At 55.5% G+C, this 19,351-nt stretch overlaps 1 protein-coding gene across 6 annotated transcripts in view; it reads right to left on the reverse strand.

Moving 5' to 3' along the window:
• Window positions 1-379: 379 nt before the first annotated feature.
• ANKRD11 (ankyrin repeat domain 11) overlaps window positions 380-19,351 on the reverse strand; it is a 223,393-nt gene continuing 204,421 nt past the window's right edge. For 5 of the 6 annotated variants that reach the window (XM_030925283.1, XM_030925282.1, XM_030925279.1 and 2 more), the window contains 5 exons: window positions 12,667-19,196; window positions 8,668-8,766; window positions 8,389-8,532; window positions 4,561-4,653; window positions 380-1,429 (listed from right to left, as the gene is read on the reverse strand). In XM_030925283.1, coding sequence (XP_030781143.1) covers window positions 1,244-1,429; window positions 4,561-4,653; window positions 8,389-8,532; window positions 8,668-8,766; window positions 12,667-19,196 — 7,052 coding nt within the window. In that variant the 3' untranslated portion in view covers window positions 380-1,243. The remainder of the gene's footprint in view (window positions 1,430-4,560; window positions 4,654-8,388; window positions 8,533-8,667; window positions 8,767-12,666; window positions 19,197-19,351) is intronic. The other variant, XM_030925280.1, reaches the window with a different exon arrangement.

A 19,351-nucleotide genomic window follows, 5' to 3' on the forward strand; every position in this document is an offset into this window, starting at 1 on the left:
GTTTCAAAATTAAAAGCTAACAATTTGGTAGGAAAAAGTTTTTTTTTCCCCCAGACAGAGCCTGCCTATGGAGTACAGTGGCATGATCTCGGCTCACTGCAGCCTCCACCTCCTGGGTTCAAATGGTTCTCCTGCCTCAGCCCCTGGAGTAGCTGGGACTACAGGTGCGTGCCACCACACCCAGCTAATTTTTGTATTTTTAGCAGAGATGGGATTTTGCCATGTTGGCCAGGCTGGTCTCAGACCCCCGCCTCAGTCTCCCACAATGCTGGGATTACAGGCATGACCCACATCTGTCCTGGGAGTAAGAAGGTCATTGAGAGGGACGACACTGTCTCAGTCCCACACAGCCCCTCTCCTAAGAGGGAGGCACTATATATACAAACAGCATTTTAATTAATTTATTTATTTCTTTACACATAACTGAAAGTGATGTTACAGTACATAAGTTATTTACAACTGTGCAGTAATGTGTTGCAAAATAAATTATCTAGAAGGCAGCAAAAGTACATTGTGAATGTATATAAAACTGTACAGCGTTTACCGATACACTTTTTATATGATTATTGGCTCTGTAGTGTTTCAAGTTATGTTCTCAGAAAGAGAAACAGAATGCCCAAGATTAAAGGAAAGAAGATACAAACCACGCGGATTTGACTCCATTAAAAATACGCCTGGGAGTCCCGGCTCTGTGTCCCTCAGCCCGGCTCCAGAGGCACCAGGTCTTATGCCCAGTCTGAGGCCGCCACAGCTCTGTGGCCACAGGACCATGGCTGGGCTGGGGCTCCCGCCCCTCTGACCTGGAGGTCACTGTTTGTGAGAGGTGGACACCTTAATTTTCTTTAGTTGATCAGAATGGAACAAAAAATTTAAAAAATGCACTCCGCTCTCCCACTCCTGAAATGCCTCTGCAGTTGCTGGAGAAAAGGGCCCGAAGGTCACCGTTTTCAGACAGAAGCTGCCATGTGTGCACGCCCGGCATGATCTCCTCGTCCCGCCGGGGCCAGTGAGGCTCTGGGGGCTTTGCCCCCGCCGCGGCAGCTGGTAGAGAAGAGACGTGTTTCACCTCCCCGACGTCTGGACCAGTCTGGAAGGGATGGAGACGCTGTGGCCAAGTGCAGTCTCTCTCGGGGTCTCTCCCCGCCCGGGTGGACATGGCGCTCCCTCCTCTGCCCCTGGGGCTTAGCAGCAGCCCTGGGCAGCCGTGCGGCCCTTGCCTGCGTCCTGCGGCCATCCCGCGGTGTCACGCCGGCAACAACACAAAGTCGTCGTTGACGTCGACCATGGGCACGTAGAAAGAGGGCACCTCGTTCACGCACAGGGACTTGTGCCCGGCGGGGTCCAGCTCCTGCACCTTCAGCTGCCACTCCATCCTCTGCACAGCATTCAGGGCCGCGGCCTCATGCTGCTGCCGCATAAGGAGGCAGGTCTGTGGGACACACAGCGGGGAGAGAGGGGAGGAGGAGGGGGAGGAGGAGGAGGAGGAGTGAAGGGAGAGCCCCAGACTCTGCCGACCTCAGCTGCCAGCAGGGCCCAGGGCGTGACAGGGCGGTGAACCTACCCTGGTATGGGCCAGGCCCCCTGGAACCCTCTGCCCGCTGTGGTGCTGCTGGCAGGGGGCACATACCCAGGACAAGCTGTACTTGCCCCTGGTGTCTAGTTATCACACGGGGCGGCAGCGCCAGCTGTGCTGGATGTCTGTTCCCAAGACTGCTGTCTGTGGCAACCCCATCCCGGCCCGAGGGCCCTGCCCTGCTCTGGGTCGGCCTGGGGCTCACCTCCAGCAGCCACTGCAGCTTATTATAATCTAACAGCTTTCCTTTCATCATTTTATAATTATTTATGGCCAGTGATAGTCTTACTTGTATTCTAGTAGAAACTATGCCATTTAAAAGTGCACATGACTGGACTGGACTGGGATAGGACATATTTTGGGAACTAATGGAGAAATTTAAACAGGGCTCAGGGAGTAGTGGTATGTCACAGCAACTGTGTAGAAAATCTTTTTTTAGCTAGAGTCTCAAGGCTGGGGAGCAGTGGTGCAATCGTGACTCACAGCAGCCTTGACCTCCGGATCCTCCCTCCTCAACCTCCCGAGTAGCTGGGACTACAAGTGCTACCGTGCCCGGCTAATTTTTGTAGAGATGGGGTTTTGCAATGTTGGCCAGCCACAGTGTGGTAATGTCTGTCTCTAAATTTTTCTCAAAATATATATATATATATATATATGCTAAATTGTTTTTGAAGCTCAGGATGGATTCACAATCCTCAGTGGGCCGTACAGCTTTTATTCGGCAGCTCACACATCATCACCAGTATAAATCATTACATGGAATCATGTAACCCTTTGGATGTTCCAAACTCCAGTGAGTCACTGAATTACTGATGGGCCTCTGAGTTTCCAGTGTATTGGATTGTTTCAGTGAATATTTTTATACATATCCCTAAGGTTTTTAAAAAATTTTGTCACCCAGGCTGGAGTGCGGTGGTACAATCTTGGCTCACTGCAACCTCCATCTCCAGGGTTCAAATGATTCTCACGCCTCAGTCTCCCAGAATTACAGGCACGCACCACCACGCCTGGCTAACTTTTGTATTTTTAGTATTTAGTAGAGAGAAGGTTTCACCATGTTGGCCAGGCTGGTCTCGAACTCCTGACCTCAGGTAATCTGCCCGCCTTGGCCTCCCACAGTGCTGGGATTACAGGTGTGAGCCACTGTGCCTGGCCGTATCCCTAAGTAAGTTTTAAATGACTAAAGTGAAATAGCTAGGTGAGGTGGTAAAAGCAGTTTGAAATTTGATAGTCAGTTTACTTAATAAAAATCTACTAATTGACGCTTCTCCCAATACTGCAGTGATACCGGCTCCCAACCCTGCAGATGACCTTTAAATGAGATCTTGCTTCATCTGTGGTCCTGATGTTAATGATTACAGTGAGTATCTTTTCATGAAGGTTGGTCATTTTATCTCCTTTGTGGAATGTCTCTTTATATAAATTATTTTTCTGTGTACCATTTTGCGTATTAGTTTGTAAGGGTTCTATCTGCACGGATGGTGCTAACCCTATGTAGCATTTTTAATGTATGTACAAAGTCCCAATTTTTTTTTTTTTTTTTTTTTTTTTTTGAGACGGAGTCTCGCTCTGTCGCCCGGGCTGGAGTGCAGTGGCCGGATCTCAGCTCACTGCAAGCTCCGCCTCCCGGGTTTACGCCATTCTCCTGCCTCAGCCTCCCGCGTAGCTGGGACTACAGGCGCCGCCACCTCGCCCGGCTAGTTTTTTGTATTTTTTAGTAGAGACGGGGTTTCACCGTGTTAGCCAGGATGGTCTCGATCTCCTGACCTCATGATCCACCCGTCTCGGCCTCCCAAAGTGCTGGGATTACAGGCTTGAGCCACCGCGCCCGGCCCAATTTTTTTTTTTTTAAAGACAGAGTTTCGTTCTTGTTGCCCAGGCTGGAGTGCAATGACGTGATCTTGGCTCATAGCAACCTCTGCCTCCCTGGTTCAAGCGATTCTCCTGCCTCAGCCTCCAAGTAGCTGGGATTACAGGCATGTGCCACCACGCCCGGCTAATTTTGTATTTTTAGTGGAGATGGGGTTTCACCATGTTGGCCAGGCTGACCTCAGGTGATCCATCCGCCCTGGCCTCCCAAAGTGCTGGGATTACAGGTGTGAGCCACCGTACCCGGCCCAAAGTCCCATTTTAATGTAGTCAAACATTTATCTTCTTACAGGAAAGTCTTCCCTGTGTCTTTATGAAGCCTTCAGTTTTTTCTCACAGCTTTGGTTAGGAAGGGCCTAGTGGCCTGGGGAGGGTGTGGCGTGAGTGACTTCCTGCACCATCACCTTGGGGCTGGCCAGAAATGCACACTCAGTTACAGCTCAGACCTGAGTTTCTGCCTCAGCACAAGCCACGCCCTGCAAATACCCATGGCCCCCGCCAGGTAGGGCTGGTGGTTCTCATCTGCGCCCACAAGCTACAGCATGACACATGGGTGCTTGGTTCAGGGACCTGGGTGGTGCTGAGCCTGATACTGCAGGTAGTCAGAGCCACCTGCTCCCGGGCCTGGCTGGCGACTGCACAGGGTGACGCTGACTTTAAAGTTCTGTCACTTGGCAAGTTTCCACTTTCTGTTGCTTCCTGGTGGATCCTCCAGGGTGTCTGGGTGAACAGCCCTAGCGACTGGGACTGAGGGTGTGCTGCCCTTCCTGGCACCTACCCTGCCTCTGCCTGCTGCCCTGGCCAGCACTTCCAGAGCAGTGGAGGGTGAATGCTGGGACCTTAGAGGGGGCTCATGGGGCGGTCCCAGGAGTTCTGACCATCAAGCCTAGGGTCCTGTTCAGCTGGCGACAGGAGCCGCTGCCTGCACACCGGGACAGAAGGGAGGACTGAGGCGGCCACACGCAGCGACAGGACCTCACCTCCCTGAAAGCATTGGCCAGGTTAAGAGAATCTGAAATTGTCACCACCCATCACAGAACTAGGCAGCAGCCTCCCTTGGCCCCAGAGGCAGCTGGAGTGCCCAGGCAGAGCTGGGCGGGAGCGCACGCAACACCAACCTTCATGCGGTCGTACTTGTCGTCCACGTCCTGGAGCCAGGAGATGAACTGGCGGGCGTTGAAACGGTCACGCACTGACTTGTTCTCGTCACCCTGTGGAGACCAAACACGGGGTTTCATCAGGAAACCCAGAGCCCACGATGGGAAGGCGTGCCAGCCTGAGCGATGCTACAGCGACCTTTCTCAGGGGAAAAACCAAAGGGGCAGCCTCATTCCACTGCCCACACACTGACTCACGTTCAAGGCATGGCAGGTGCCACCCTGCCCATCTCTCTAAACAGCTTCCCTAAAGTGCGCGTGGAGGTGGCTGCGCCTTTGTCTCCTGGGCACTGGGTGGCCGCAGGCCCCGCCCGAGCTGGTCCCCAGCCCTGCCCCCATGGGACAGTCAGAGCTCAGCCCAGTGCCAACTCCTGGGAGATACTTTAAGAGACGGAGTTTCGCTCGTTGCCCAGGCTGGAGTGCAGTGGCACGATCTCAGCTCACTGCAACCTCCACCTCCTGTGTTCAAGCGATTCTCCTGCTTCAGCCTCCTGAGTAGCTGGGATTACAGGCGCCTGCCACCACGCCCGGCTAATTTTATACTTTTAGTAGAGACGGGGTTTATCCTGGGAGGAACTTTCTAGGCATGTCATCATCCCTGTGTCCGGGAGGATGGGACACGGGTAAAATGTCCAGGCTCCTCCCCTTTTTCATGGGCTCAGGGTGAAGCTGACAGTGCCGACAGAAACCCACACACCTGCAGGGAGCTCGCTTTCCACAAAGGTGCCAAGAACAGAATAACAATCACAGGGAAAGGACAGTCTCTTCCGTAAACGGTGCTGGGAAAACTGGCTACGCGTCGCAGAGGAGTGAAACGAGACCCCTAGCTCTCACCAAATACAAACATCAAACCCAAATGGATTAAAGTCTGGAATCCAAGACCTCAAACTGTGAAACTACTACAAGAAAACACTGGGAAAATCTCCAGGACATTGGCCTGGGCACACATTTCTCAAGCAATACCCCCCCCCCCGCCGACTCAGGCAACCAAAGTAAAAATGGACGAATGGGATCACATCAAGTTAAAAAGCTTCTGCACAGCAAAGAACACAGTCACCAAGGTGAAGAGACACCCACAGAATGGGGGGAAATGCCTGCAAACCGCTCACCCTGACATGGACTCAGAACCAGAACATATAAGGCAATTAACTCGATATGAAAACAATCTAATAATCCCATCAAAAAATGGGTAAAAGATCTGAATAGACATTTCTCAAAAGAAGACACACAAATGGCAAACAGGCATCTGAAAAGCTCAACATCAATGCTCATAAGAGAAATGCAAATAAAAAGTACAATGAGGTATCACCCCAGTTAAAATGGCTTTTATCCAAAAGACAGGCAATCACAAATGCCGGCGAGGATGTGGAGAAAAGGGGACCCTCGTACCCCGTTGGTGGGAATGTAAATTAATACAGCCACTATGGAGAACAGTTCGGCGGTTCCTCAAAAAACTAAAAATTGAGCTACCATAGGATCCAGCAATCCCACTGCTGGGTATAGACCCAAAAGAAAGGAATTGGGGGCCAGGCACGGTGGCTCATGCCTGTAATCCCAGCTCCCCAGGAAGCTGAGGCAGGAGAATCACTGGAACCCGGGAGGCGGTGGCTGCAGTGAGCTGAGACTGCCACTGCACTCTAGCCTGGGTGACAGAGGAAGACTCAGAATCAAAAAAAGGAAAGGAATCAGTATACCGACATGGGATCTGCACTTCCTTATTTAATACAGCTCTGTTTACCAGAGCTAAGGCTTGTGTCCGTCAACAGATGAATGGGTCAAGAAAACGTGGCACACACACAATGGAGTACTATTCAGCCACAAAGAAGAATGAGATCCTGTCATTTGCAACAACATGGATGGAGCTGGAGGTCATCACGTTAAGTGAAATAAGCATAACAAGACAAACCTCACATGTTCTCACTTACTTGTGGGATCTAAAAATCAGAACAATTGAACTCATGGACACAGAGAATAGAAAGATGGTCACCAGAGGCTGGGAAGGGTTGTGGGGGCTGGCAGGGAGGTAGAGATGGTTAATGGGTACCAAAAAAAAAAAAAAGACCTAGTATTTGACAGCACAACAGGGTGACTATGGTCAACAGTAATTGCATTGTATATTTTAAAATAACTTAGAGTGTTAACTGGATTGTTTGTAACTCAAGGGCTAAATGCTTGAGGGGATGGACACCCCATTCAAGAAACAAAGGGGGAAGTAAGCTTCCTCGGAAGGTGTGAGAGGCACGAGCTGGTCCTCGTTTTTGCTCTGTACGGAGCTGTCCTAACTGCCTGTCCTTCACAGACTCTCAAGTGGGGTGCGAGAATGCAAACTTATCAGCATCCAGCCCCCGAAGCATCATTTGGTCCAACTCATATTTTCTTTAAAGAAAATTTGTCGGCCGCGTGAGGTGCCTCACAACTGTTAACTCCTGCACTTTGGGAGGCTGAGGCAGGCGGATCATGAGGTCAAGAGATCGAGACCATCCTGGACATGGTAACACCCTGTCTCTACTAAAAACACAAAAATCAGCCGGGCGTGGTAGCGCATGCCTATAATCCCAGCCACTCGGGAGGCTGAGGCAGGAGAATCGCTCAAACCCGAGAGCCAGAGGTTGCAGTGAGCCGAGATCGTGCCACTGCACTCCAGCCTGGCGACAGAGCGAGACTGCATCACACACACAAAAAAAGAAAAGAAAATTTGTCACTGTGTGTATGAGGGACAGTGGTAAAATACAAAGGAAAGGAAGATCTTTAATGCACTAAGAGATGTTTTCAACTAAACACCTTGGAGCCTCTGGCTGTCACTACACAGCAAAGCCTAGTGCACAGCTCAGAGTGCCCAGGGCCGGGGTGGCATCACGGGGGGCCACATATGAGGGGTCTTGGTGCAAGGCCTGGACATCGAGGCGGGAATGTGTTCCAGGCACATCCCACTGCACAGGATATGGGGCCTGGGGCCCAGGCAGCCCATGACCTGAGCACAGTGGGCTCTGAGGAAGAGGCAGGGGTCGATGCAGGGCAGGCAATGGGAGAACCAGGGGTCCACGCGGCCCATATGGACAGGTCAGTGGTGGCTGGAGGATGATTTCTGAGACAGGAGTGCCCAGCATGTGGGCCGCTTAAAGGCAGACAGGAAGAGCTACCCTGGGGAGAGCTACAAGGCCCTGGCTGCCCACATCCTATGTCCCAGGGGACAGAACAGGTCAAAGGCAGGGGAGCTGCAGGGGCGGGCGGGAGCCTCACAGCACATGGGCAGGATAGTGACTGCAGTTCTGGGACCCTGAGTCCGGCCCACCCTGGCCCAGATGAGCGGCACACCTGGATGTGTGGGTCCCCTTAGCCACCCAGTGTCCCTGCTGTCCCCGTACGAGAGCCCCTGGGGCCTGTGCTGTGAAAGCCCTCGATGTGGCAGCTCCAGGGTGCCTGAGAGCTGCAGGTCGAGCCCAGCAGTTTAAACAGAAAACAATGCCAGCCCTGACACCCGTGAGAGGTAGGTAGGGGCAGCTGAAGAACTGCATGGACAAGTGTTGTGGAGGGACTGAGCTGCTGAGGCCCAGCCCAGTGGCCCGAGGGCCTTGCCCGTGAGGGGAGCTGTCTGCTCCAGCCTTCTCGGCTCCTTTCTCAGGCTCGCCCAAGGCTAGAGGCATGCAAAGGACTCTGCAGCCCCTGCAAGGCGCTGAGCACCAGGTAAATTCCTGGTCAAAGTGCATATCCTATAAAGGGGAGGGGAAAGGGGTGGGAGTGGTGTGGTGGCGCTTGAACTCGTGGGCCTGGCATGCCGAGGGGGCCTACCTGGCTCTCCAGGGGCATGTTGTAGACCTCGGAGTCCAGCAGCATTGTGCAGGCGCTGAATGGCACCGCCTGGTTGGCGATGGTCCTGGCCGCCCGGCAGTGAACCCGCAGAATCTCCTGCTCACAGGACACGATCAGCTTCTCCTGGAGGAGGAGAGGAGTGGGGTGAGCTGGGACACAGTCACGCCCCAGGCCCCAGTGTCTCAACACAACAGCCCCTGGGGCCTGCGTCATGAAAGCCCTGGCTGTGGCGCCCCCTGCCTGTGCCAGCCCACTTACCCGCTCGATGCTGTGCTGCAGACGCAGCTTTCCCCGGACTGCCTCCTGCTGCCTGAACAGCTCCTTCAGGGGCTCCGCCAGGGAGGGAGGGGGTGCGATCTGCAGGCAAAAGGTGAGTGGGGGGTCGGCTGGGGCCGTGGAACTGCACGAAGAACAGTCTGGAGTTCACCGGGGTCCGGACTCAGCCTCCCCACTCCTAGGAGCCTGCCCTGGAGACCTCCTCCAGTCCCAGCAACACAGATACACCAGGAAGCTTTCTAGAAACCACCTATGTGCTGGACACGGGGGAGCGGACACCTCCACGGGGCCCAGCACAGCACCATGTGGTGAGGAGATGGAGTGCAGGGAGAGGCGCAGGACGGTATCTGTGGGCCATCGTGTGCCAAGGAAGGCCTAAAACACAGGCATGAGCACCCAACTGTGCAAAGGAGACACAGAGAGACAGCAGGAGTGGGCTGGGGGTAGGCTGAGCTTCCTATGTTCACAGGGAGGGCCCATGCACCCCAGATCAGCTTTTCAACCAGGGTGTAACGTGCACAGTGGAATATGAAGGCTGACAACCGAGCCTGTGGTGTTGCAGTGGCTCGGGGGAGGGAAGCGCGCTGGCCCAGGTCGCCGTGGCGGGGGCTGCAGGGCTGTGGGCCGGAAGCGCAGGCACTGCACTCCCACCAGTGGAAGGGTTCTCACAGGGGTGGGCCAGCCATTCTGAAACGACATGCACACCGGAAGTGAACAAGGCAGTAAAGACAGCAGAGACCATCAGGACGAGGCCTCACACTCTTGGAGATAGAAGGGCCACACAAAAGCTGGGAGCCAGGCTGAGCCCCACGGTGCAGGGGAGACCTCGGGCCCACAGGGAGTCAGGATTCCAAAGCAGACCCAGAAAACACGGCCGTGTGCTCAAGGGGCCACAGCAGTTGCACCAGGGCCACCGCTCCCCACAGGTGGACCCACACGGGTGCACCAGGGCCACCGCTCCCCACAGGTGGACCCACACGGGAATGGTGGGGCAGAGAGGGGTGGCCAAGACCAGCTGGAAAAATGAGGGGCCAGTCAGAAACAGGAGCGCATGGGGCGGATGGGCACGTGGACGCACAAGAGGGAGACCAGGAGGAGCTTCTGACAGCCAAGGCTGGGGCAACACATGGCATGAGACCAACGCTGGCGACGCTGGGCACCTGCAGGCGGAAGGGGCAGCTCCTCCTGACAGCAGAGCTCCAGTTAGCAAACACAGGAAAGGAAGACAGGCCCAGCGCCACAGGAGTGACTGCTGCAGACAAGAGCTGTGGACAGCAATGCGCACAATGTGCTGAGAGAAACAGGTATACACGGTCTCTACGTCTCTTCCAAGACACACACTCACCACAGTGGGAGAGACCTCGACTCACGGTGGACGGGCCTGACCAGGCTTCCAGGTCACGTCACCTATGACACCAGGAGCAAAAGGCCCCGCCTCACGCCTGTGGGCTCCTGCCTAAGAACCATCATCACAGGCCAGGCCCTGGGGCCGCTGACCACACTGCTGACTGACACTGCCCAGAAGCTCCCAGCCAGGAGACAGGGCACAGGAGGGCCCGCCACAGCCCGGATACATGGCAGTGTCTCGCCACCTCCACAGCTGCTTAGGCACATTCAGAGGAGGCTGCACGTGCAGCAGGTGCATAAACCTGTCTCTGCTGCTTTTGAACTTTTCTGCCCATCAAAAATCAGTTCAAAATTAATGATTTAGGCCGAGCGTGGTGGCTCACACCTGGAATCCCAGCACTTTGGGAGGCTGAGGCGGGTAGATCGCAAGGTCAGGACTTCGAGACCAGCCTGACCAACATGGTGAAACCCCATCTCTACACAAAAGATAAAGGTTAGCCAGAAATGGTGACGGGCGCCTGTAATCCCAGCTACTCAGGAGGCTGAGGCAGGAGAATTGCTTGAACCCAGGAGGCGGAGCTTTCAGTGAGCCGAGATCATGCCACTGCACTCCAGCCTGGGCAACAGAGCAGACTTGTCTTTAAAAAAAATTTTTTTTGATTAAAAAATTGAGCTAAGTCTCTCTAGTCCACAGACCTCACTCTGTTCAGCACCACATCCACCCTGCCTCAACAAGCCCAGCCCCCCAGTGAGGGTTCTGCATGTGGGGTTTCTGCTGAGATGGGGCCTGTCGGTGGCAGGGATTCTGTGGGCCACCTCCAAGGTGCACAGCCGGGACAGGGCACCGCCCCTTCCTCCGGCTCAGCCCCAGGGCCGCTACAGCAGGAGCTGTGCCTTGGGCCTCAGGTTGTACCTGGAGCACCTGGCACCTCTGCCTGCCTGGGTCTAAGTCTAGGGGGTACTCAAAAGACCAGGCGGGAGGTGCACAGAACATTCCCAGGATTACTCTGATTGTCAAGATTCTAGTGGCTTTTTTCCCTGTATTTTCCAAATTTTCTACAGCAGTCAGACTACTGTTATCATCAATTAAAACAAGAGAAAACAACAGCCAAAACAACAAAAAGTACAGAAGGCCAGAAGGTCTTACTGAGGAGAGATCCTGGGGCAGGTTTTTCTGAATGTCATGACCCAGCTGCCGTCTGTCTCCTGTGGATGGGCCTCCCCAGGGATGGCTGGGGTCAGGCTCCAGGAGAAGGGAAAGACCGCCGAGGTCCCCATGGGTGCAGAGCCCCTTGTGCTCCCTGGAACAGAGCTCAGAGCTCGGCAGGGTGGGGCCCGAGGGTGCTCGCTCCTGGGTTCTGCATAGTGTCCCCTGACATGTCGGGCAGTCGCACAGACCCAGCCTCACCCTCAGGGCAAGCTCAGCAGACCCTATCATCCTCATCAGAGGGGTGCTGGGTAGCTAAGCCAGGTCAGGGCCAGCATGGCAAGGGGCTCTCAGGTGGCCTGGGCCCACAGAGCCACGCGTGCTGGCTGTACCTCGCGCCACCTGTGAGTTTCAGTGCCCAGGAAGCCCCAGAAGGAAATGGCCGTTGGGGACCGAGAACCCATTCTGGACATAACACCACACACTCAAGTGAGACGCCTGCATCCACCACACAGTCCACCAGGCAGAGTGTGAGCGGAGTCGTGGGCTCTGGGAAGAGACTCCCGGGAAGAGCCAGAATGCCATACGCTGGGGCTGCACGGACCCCGGGGGGCCTGAGAACAGGAGGGCAGGGGAGGCCACGCACAGGCTCAGGCCATCACCAAGGGCAGATGGGTGGACTCTGGCTCTACCATGAGGAACCCCTGTGCCTGCTGGGAAAGACCTCGGTGGTAGGAGGAGGTGGGAACCCAGTCAGGCCCTGCGACCAGGGCAGAGGGCACATAGGGGAGGAAACCCTCATGGGAATGTGCTCAGAGCAGGGCCCCATTTGGAGGGATCTATTTTGGGCCCAGACGCAGCGCAAGGGACTGGGGGAGTGGAGGTGATTCCGAGATGTTGCACCTGAGCCTGCAGAGGTAGGGATGATGCCTGGGGAACTGGGGTGACAGGGTCGGGTTGAACAAGGTGAGGCTGGGGGCCGAGGACCAACGTGCCCCAAGGGAGCTACAGCTCTGCTGTCCTAGAAGCCCAAGGGAGGAGGTGGGGGAAGGGATCCATCATGTGGGTATGGGGGCTCAAGGAACCCATGTGGGTCCAAGGGAGAAGGGAGCAGGGGCTGGAGACAGAGAGGGTGGCTCTGCTGAGGCCGTCCTGGTGGATGGGGAGTGGAGAAGGGAGAGTGAGCGGCGTGAAGGGGCACCCCACACCAGTGGGACTGCGGTGCACCCGGGGTGAGGGGGAGGTCAGGAGACCAAGGCCTGGCACGGACCAGCGGGAGGAAGGACCTTACGTCTGCAGAACAGCTGGGCAGCTTCTGGCTTTTGCCTTCACAGCAGAAACGGGGCTGTGTCTACTCAGGTGGGAGAAGGTCGAGAGAGGTCAAGGGCCAGGAGCGGGACAAGATGGGCTGCAGGAAGCCGTGACTAGGGGGCCCCAGACGCATCCCAGAGAGAGAACGCAGTGGCTCTCCCGGGCCCCACACTCACCACGGGGATGTGGAGCTTGCTGAGCGGCTTGCCGTCCAGGAGGTAGGAGCCCGTGTAGGTGACGTACTCTGCGTAGCACTGGGGCGCCTGTGGCGTGATGCAGCACAGGATCTTGCGTTTCTCCTCGATCTTCTTCCTGATCTGCAGGTATTCGAAGTAGGGGTTGGCCCTGTCGCTGTGGTAGGGCTCGATGGCATCCAGCTTGATGGCGTCCACAATGGCGGCCAGTGTCTGCTGGATCACCTCCCGTGTCTGCTGCGTGGACGTGTTCAGCTGCTGCTGCAGCTGCTGGGTGGAGCGCTGAAAGCGGCGTTTGCGCGGATGCTGGGCCTGGGCGTCGTCCTCCTCGGAGCCACGGGCCTTGGCCCTGGTGGCCGGGGCAGGGGTGGAGGTGCACTCCTTCTCGGAGGTGGGCGTGCCCTGCTTGCTCTGGTTTGCGAGCATCTGCGCCCGGTTTCTGGTCATGCGCTGAGGGATCTCCTCCACTCTGGGGGCCTTCGGGGCTTCGGCTGTGGGTTTTGGTTCTGGTTCTGTGGCTTCTGGCTGGATGCCGCCGGGAGGGCCTTCGGCTGGGGTGGCAGCATGGGAGGCCTCAATGTTGTCCTGGGGGCCGGCACTGTCCACAGCCTGGGCTTGTGCCACAGTGTCCATGGAGGGGCCGTCAGGGGCACAGAGGGACGCAGCGGGGGAGCCTTCGGCCTCAGCCCCCTGGTCTCTGCTCCCCAGTGGGCGCTGTTCCGGGGGAACGGGCGTGGGCTCCATGCCAGAGTCCAGATCCCCAGGGGCCCTCTCTTCTGGCACCGCCTCTGCCTCCACCGTGGCTTCCAGAGCCACATCCAGCTTTGGCTCCTCTGAGGGCTCAGGCTCGAGCTCTGCAGGAAGCTGGGTGGAGGCCTGGTCAGGAGGCAGTGCCGGCTGCTCCTCAGCCACTAAGGCGGAAACATCCCCACCGTTCACGACCACAGGGGCCCCTGGAGGGATCTTTCCTGAAGGAGCAAGACTTTCTTCTACGGGTTCTGTTTCAACGTCTGGGACATCTTTAGTCTGCAAGGGAAGCTCCGGCAGGGAGAAGGGCCCCAGGTCCAGGTCGTCCTCGGGGCCGGCAAAGGCGTCTGCCCAGGGCACCGGCTCCACCTGGCCGAGGTTAGACAGGCTGTGGCCGCTGTCCAGGAAGCTATTTTCCAGGGGCCCCAGAGCCTCCACCTGAGCCACAGTGGCTACACAGGCGGGCTCAGGGGCCACGTCCAGCGGAGCTTCCGGAAGTGACTTGCAGTTGCTGAAGAAGGACTCCAGCCCGGAGGGAGGGGCGTAAGGAGCCGCCTCGGAGGTGGAGATGGTGGCGGGGACGGCTTCCACCCCGTCTTTGACGTCCTCCAGTCCTGGCTCAGCGACGGGCAGAGTATATGGGGCAGGAGAGGCGGGAGGGGCGGGGTACGGCGCCTCGGAGGCGGCAGAGTGGAGGGGGTCCGCGGGGCAGAAACGTTTTGGGGACTCGGGGAACGTCTGCGGAGACTTCAGCAGCAGGTCTGAGCCCACAGGCCAGCTGACGGGGGTTTCGGAGGCGCTCCCGATCAGGCTGGAGGCAAGGGCCTGCTCAGTGGGGTGAGCCCACTCGACAGGCTCCTCGGTGATGACGGCGCTGAACGGACCCTCGTCCAGCGGCTCCAGGTAGCTGGGCTCTGGAGGGATGATGGCGGCTGTCGCCTGCTGGTCCTCGGTGGCGTCCAGGTCCGGGGGAAGGGCCCCTTCAAGGGAAGGAACCAGCAGCTCAGCTCTGGGGGAAGGGGAAGGTTTTGCTTGTAAACTTGAGAAGACGCCCTCCGGAGACGGGGTGACGGTGACGACGGCGGCCGGCGGGCAGTGCAGAGCATCGACTTTGGGCGAAGGGAGGCCATAGTCTGGGGAGTAGTACCCTGGGGACAAGCAGGCAAACTTCTCCGCGGGAACTGGGGGCAGGGGCGCCCTGTCTTCCATCGAGTGTGGCACGGGAGAGTCGTAGCTGGAGGCAGCAGGAACACTCTGCTGCCTGAAAAGCTTGTCTCCGACGCTGAATTCCTCCTCAGGGGTCCTCCTAATGTCTACAGAGACCGAGCGGTAAAGGTTTGTGGAGAGAGGCCTTGCAGGAGCCTGGCTGGCGTTTTCCGAAAGCCCAGTGGAAGCCACGGAGAACCTGTCGAAAAAGGACGGGGAGCAGGCGCGGGTGGGAGCGGTGGGCACAGGTGTGGAGTGCTGGGAGTCGGTGCAGTCAAACACGAGGTCCGCGTAGTCGTCGGCACTGCAGGACGGGGTCCTGGGCGTGTGCATCACCTCCTCGTAGCTGGGGCAGGACAGCACTGGCGTAGGGGTGGGTACGCCAGTCGGCCGGCTCTGGTCAGGCCTGGGAGACGCAGGCAGGACCTCCTTCATGTGAGGGCCTGTGAGCCAGTCTTTGGAGTCTGCACCTGGTCCTGGGTGTAGCTTATTCTCGGCAGCAGGTGGAACAGGAGTCGACTCTCGGAGCCTTTTGTCTTTAAACGGAGGGTCCAGGCCCGGCGGTTTCTTAGCAGGAATGTCCAGAGCCTTCTTCCGCCCGTCGTCTGCCAGCTTCGCCTTCTCCTTGAGCTTGGGGTCTCCGGACCGGTGCCTCAGCTTCTCCATCTGCTTCATCCTCTCCTTGTGCCGCTTGTGGCGCTCCTCAATCTCCAGGTCCTTCTGGGAGAGCATCCTCTCAAAGCTGGTCATCATCAGGTCGCCGTCCCCCAGGAGCTTCTCCCTGGGCCTGGCATCTTTCTTGCCTGGGTCTCTGGATGGCGTTACCTTATCGCTCCCGTTGCTCATCTTCACTGGCTCGCCCTTTTCCTTCTCTGCACTGTCCCTGAATTTCTCCTTCAGTTTGGCGTCGCTGAGCCTCGGGCCCTCGTCCCTGGACTTCTCTTTGAGTGCGCGGGGCGGGCTGTCCTTGTCCCTGGTGGCCGGCTTCTGCTCATCCCTGTGGTGCCGCAGGAGGCCGTCTGCATGCCTGTCTCGGTGCCTCTCCTTCTCGTCTCTCCATTTCTCCCTGTGTTTCTCTCTCTTCTTCTTCTCTTTTAGGATGTTGATGGCACTAGATCCATAAGGCTTTAGTTCCTTTTCCATTTTCTTGGAAGGTTCTCTCTCGGAATCATTTTTATCTTTTTTTTCGGTAGAAAACAATTCCATGGTTTTATCTAGCTCATCTTCTATGTCAGCTTTCATGTGGTAAGAAACTCCGTAAGCCTCCGCCTCCAAGTCCTTCTCGTACTGGCCAGAGTCCTTCCTGCCACCGCCCTCCTTGTAATCTTCGACCTTCTCTTTCTTCTCTTTCCTGGCTCTCTCTCGCTCGTGGCTCTTCTTGGATGAGGACGAGGAGTGTCTGTGCCTCTCCTTCTCTTTCAGCTTCTCCGGGAGGCAGGCACTCTCCCTCGGCTTGTCCTCTCCGGGTGGCTCCGTGAACGAGACCTCCAGGAAGGCAGACAGCCCCGGCTCCTGCCCTCGGTCCGTGAAGCTGTCAGAGGAGACCTCACTGATTTTATCATTGGAGTCTTCTCTGTACTCATGGAGAGCCTCTTCTTCCAACTTTTCAAGCAGGCTTTTTTCCGTGTCGGCACTTCTCGAGGACTTCCTCTCCTTGGAATGTTCTTTATCTGACTTCTCCTTGTGTTTGCTTTTGGCCTTGTCTTCAGCAGCGTGCTTCTTTTCCGCCTTCTCAGGGAGCTTCTGTTTACTCTTCTTGTCTTGTGTGGAGTCCACTGAGGCTCTGTCCTTCCTGTCCTTATACTTTTCTGTGGACTCTTTATCCTTCTTCTCCTTGTGCTTGTCAAAGACTTTCTCTTTTTTGTCTCTCCCCCCGTCGGCAGCTCCTCTGTCCTTTCTCTTGTCTTTGGGTTCCTTGTCCTTCTGCCTCTCGGGGTGCTGCTTTTCAGAAGCCTTCCTGTGTCTGTCAGAGGCATGGGCCTCCCGCCCTTCCTCCTTCTCCTGGAGGCCGTCCATCCTCAGTAAGTCGCCGGCCTCTCCCATCTTGCACCCGCTCCCCATGTAGCTGTCTCTGTCGTCTTCACTCTCATCTGTGAAGATGTCTGCGATGTACCAGCTTTTCTCTTTGCCTTTCTTGTCGTCTTTTTTTTCCGAGAAGTCTTCCGAGGTGATCCCAGGGAAAGCCTTCTCCTTCTTCTCTTTCCCTTGGTCGAGAGACGCTTTCCTTTCTTTGTCTTTGCCATGTGTGTCTTTATGTTTTTCCTTGGTATCTTTTTTCTCTTTAAAACATTTATCAAATTCTTTGTCCTTCTGACACTTATCAAGGATCGATTTCTCACTTTTGTCCTTGTCACTGGACTTCTCTTTGTATTTTTCTGGTTTTGTTTTCTCCTTCCTTTCCTTATCGGGGCCATCCTTCTTCTCCTTCTCTCGTGCTGGGTGGTGCCGTTCCCATGGCTCCAGGCCCTTCCCAAAGTCACAGTCGGGCTTGTCCTTGAAGCCACTCTCACAGCCACACTCCTTCAGCTCCTCCCGGTATGCCTCCTCGGGCTTGGCCCTGCCATCCCTGCGCTCCTTGCAGCTCTCCAGGGCGTCCTTTCTGTCCCGCCCTGCCTCTGCGGACTCTCTCCTCTTCTTGTCCTTTTCCGAAAGGTAGCCGGGGACACTTTTATGCTTTTCAGTCTGGTCTTTCCTCTTCTCAGAGTTTTTATCCAAATAGTCCCTGTCCTTCTTTCGGAAGAAGGGCTCTCTGTAGTCTCGCTTCTCCCGGGCCCGGCTGTCCCGCTTCCTTTCCTTGCTGTCCTCCTTCACCGTCTCCAAGATGAGCTTGGCCACAGAGTCGCTCTTCATGTCCCTGTAGTCTGTCACTGGCGAGTCCCAGCTGTCCTCCCCTTTGAAATCAAAGGATGAATCGGACAAGTCAGAAAACCACCGATCTCGCTGATCGTCAGAAAGGCTAAATTTGGTGTCTTCGTTCTCCAGAAACTGATTTTTGTTACAATATTCGTCAAAAGCAGAATCTTCCCTATAAACCTTTTCTTTTTTGAGTTTTTCTTTATCTTCTTTGAAAGTCTTCTCCTTCTCTTTGGAAATTTTGTCCTCTTTTAAATCATTCTTCTTCTCTAATTTTGAGGGCCGGTCTTTTGATTTCTTCTTTCTCTCCTCTTTGTACAGTCTCAGTTTTTCTTCTTTCGGAGACTTTTCCTTTAGCGATTTCTCCTTTTCTGCTTTACTCGAACGGTCTTTCTCTTCTCGGAAAGACCTGCTGATGTCTTTGTTCGTGTCTTTGAGTCTCTTCAGTGATTTTTCATCTTTAAAGAGCCATTCTTTTTCTTCTAATTTCATTTTGCTAAGTTTCTCCTCTTTTTTAAAGTGGTCACGATCATGCTTTAACACTTTTAGCTTGTTTTCAGTGGAAAGATCATTCTCTAAAAGTATAGCCTTATCTGACTTCTGCTTGGAGTCCTCATATTCGTAAGTAAAGCTTTTCAACTTCAGCTCTTGGCTGATGGAACACTGTCCCTTCTCCTTGTTTTTGTGTTTGTGTTTTGTTTTATGTTTTTTGACAACTTTCCCCTCCTTGTCCAGTTTGGGGACGGCGCCCTCCGCACTGGAGAGGAAGGGGCTCTTCTTCTCTGACAGGGAGGCTCGCTTCCTGTGCTCCTGCCTCTTTCTCACTGGCTTCAGCGATTCCACACTGGAGCCCTCAGAGGAGCAGTCAGACTCGCTTGTCAGTCTCGTCCTTGTGGAGTCTGATAAAGAACTGACCTCTGACCAAGCCGGGGAAGAAATGGTTTTCCAATTGTCTGTCCGCCAGTGCTTGGTGTGCTGGTCTGTGTGGTTGGGGTTCTGCTTCTGGGCGGCAGAGCTCCCGTGGGACGAGGTGGAGGAGGCGGACAGGGAGCTGAACAGGGAGGGGTCCTTCAGCACCAGCGGGGACCCCCTGAGGCAGCTGGAGCTCCCCAGGGAGTCCCTGTCGTCCTCCCCACTCTCTGAGGACTCACTCTCCGACTCCGAGGAACAGAACTTGTCATTCCGCTTTCCAAAGCGAACCTCTCTGCCTTTTGTTTCTTTCTTTCGCTTCTTTTTAACTTTATTTTTTTCCTTCTGCTGCTTGGCATTAGAAGGCTCTCGTGTCTTACTACCAGGCAGTATCGCATGTGCCGAGAGTCTCAGCTTCTCTCCTGTCCCCACGGTGACACTCGCGTCCTCCTCGTCCGATGTGTCTGACAGGATACGATGGGACGCTTTCTTTGGTGCAATCGTGTTATTTTTAGTGTAACTTTTAACCTCCATTTTGGGTATAGAGATAAAACTATTGGATTTCGTTTCTTTCCTGTAGTCCTTTTTCAACAGGTGCTTGTCGTCCACCGGAGGAACCCTGTCCTGCTCATCGTCCTCGTCAAACTCATACTCATCCTTGACGGGGGCTGTGGCCTTCTGCGGCTCTGGGTTCTTGGCCTTGTGCTTGAGGCCTTTTTCGAACTCGGAGTCCGTGTTGTTGCCGTCGACTGAACTGGAAGGTGCGAAGGACGGGGCGTCTTCCTCTTCTGAGCTCTCTGTTGGAGGCAGGAAGGAGAGGTCACAGGCAGGCTCAAAACAGCTCTCCCCAGAATGGCAGAGGGGGAGGCTCTGCGGATGTGCCCTGTGGCAAGGCTCCCACCCTGCCTCTGCAGAGACTTGCTTGACTCATGGAAACCAGCCACAGGCAGGA

Source organism: Rhinopithecus roxellana, chromosome 20 (assembly GCF_007565055.1).
Source record: "Rhinopithecus roxellana isolate Shanxi Qingling chromosome 20, ASM756505v1, whole genome shotgun sequence".
Lineage (NCBI taxonomy): Eukaryota > Metazoa > Chordata > Mammalia > Primates > Cercopithecidae > Rhinopithecus > Rhinopithecus roxellana.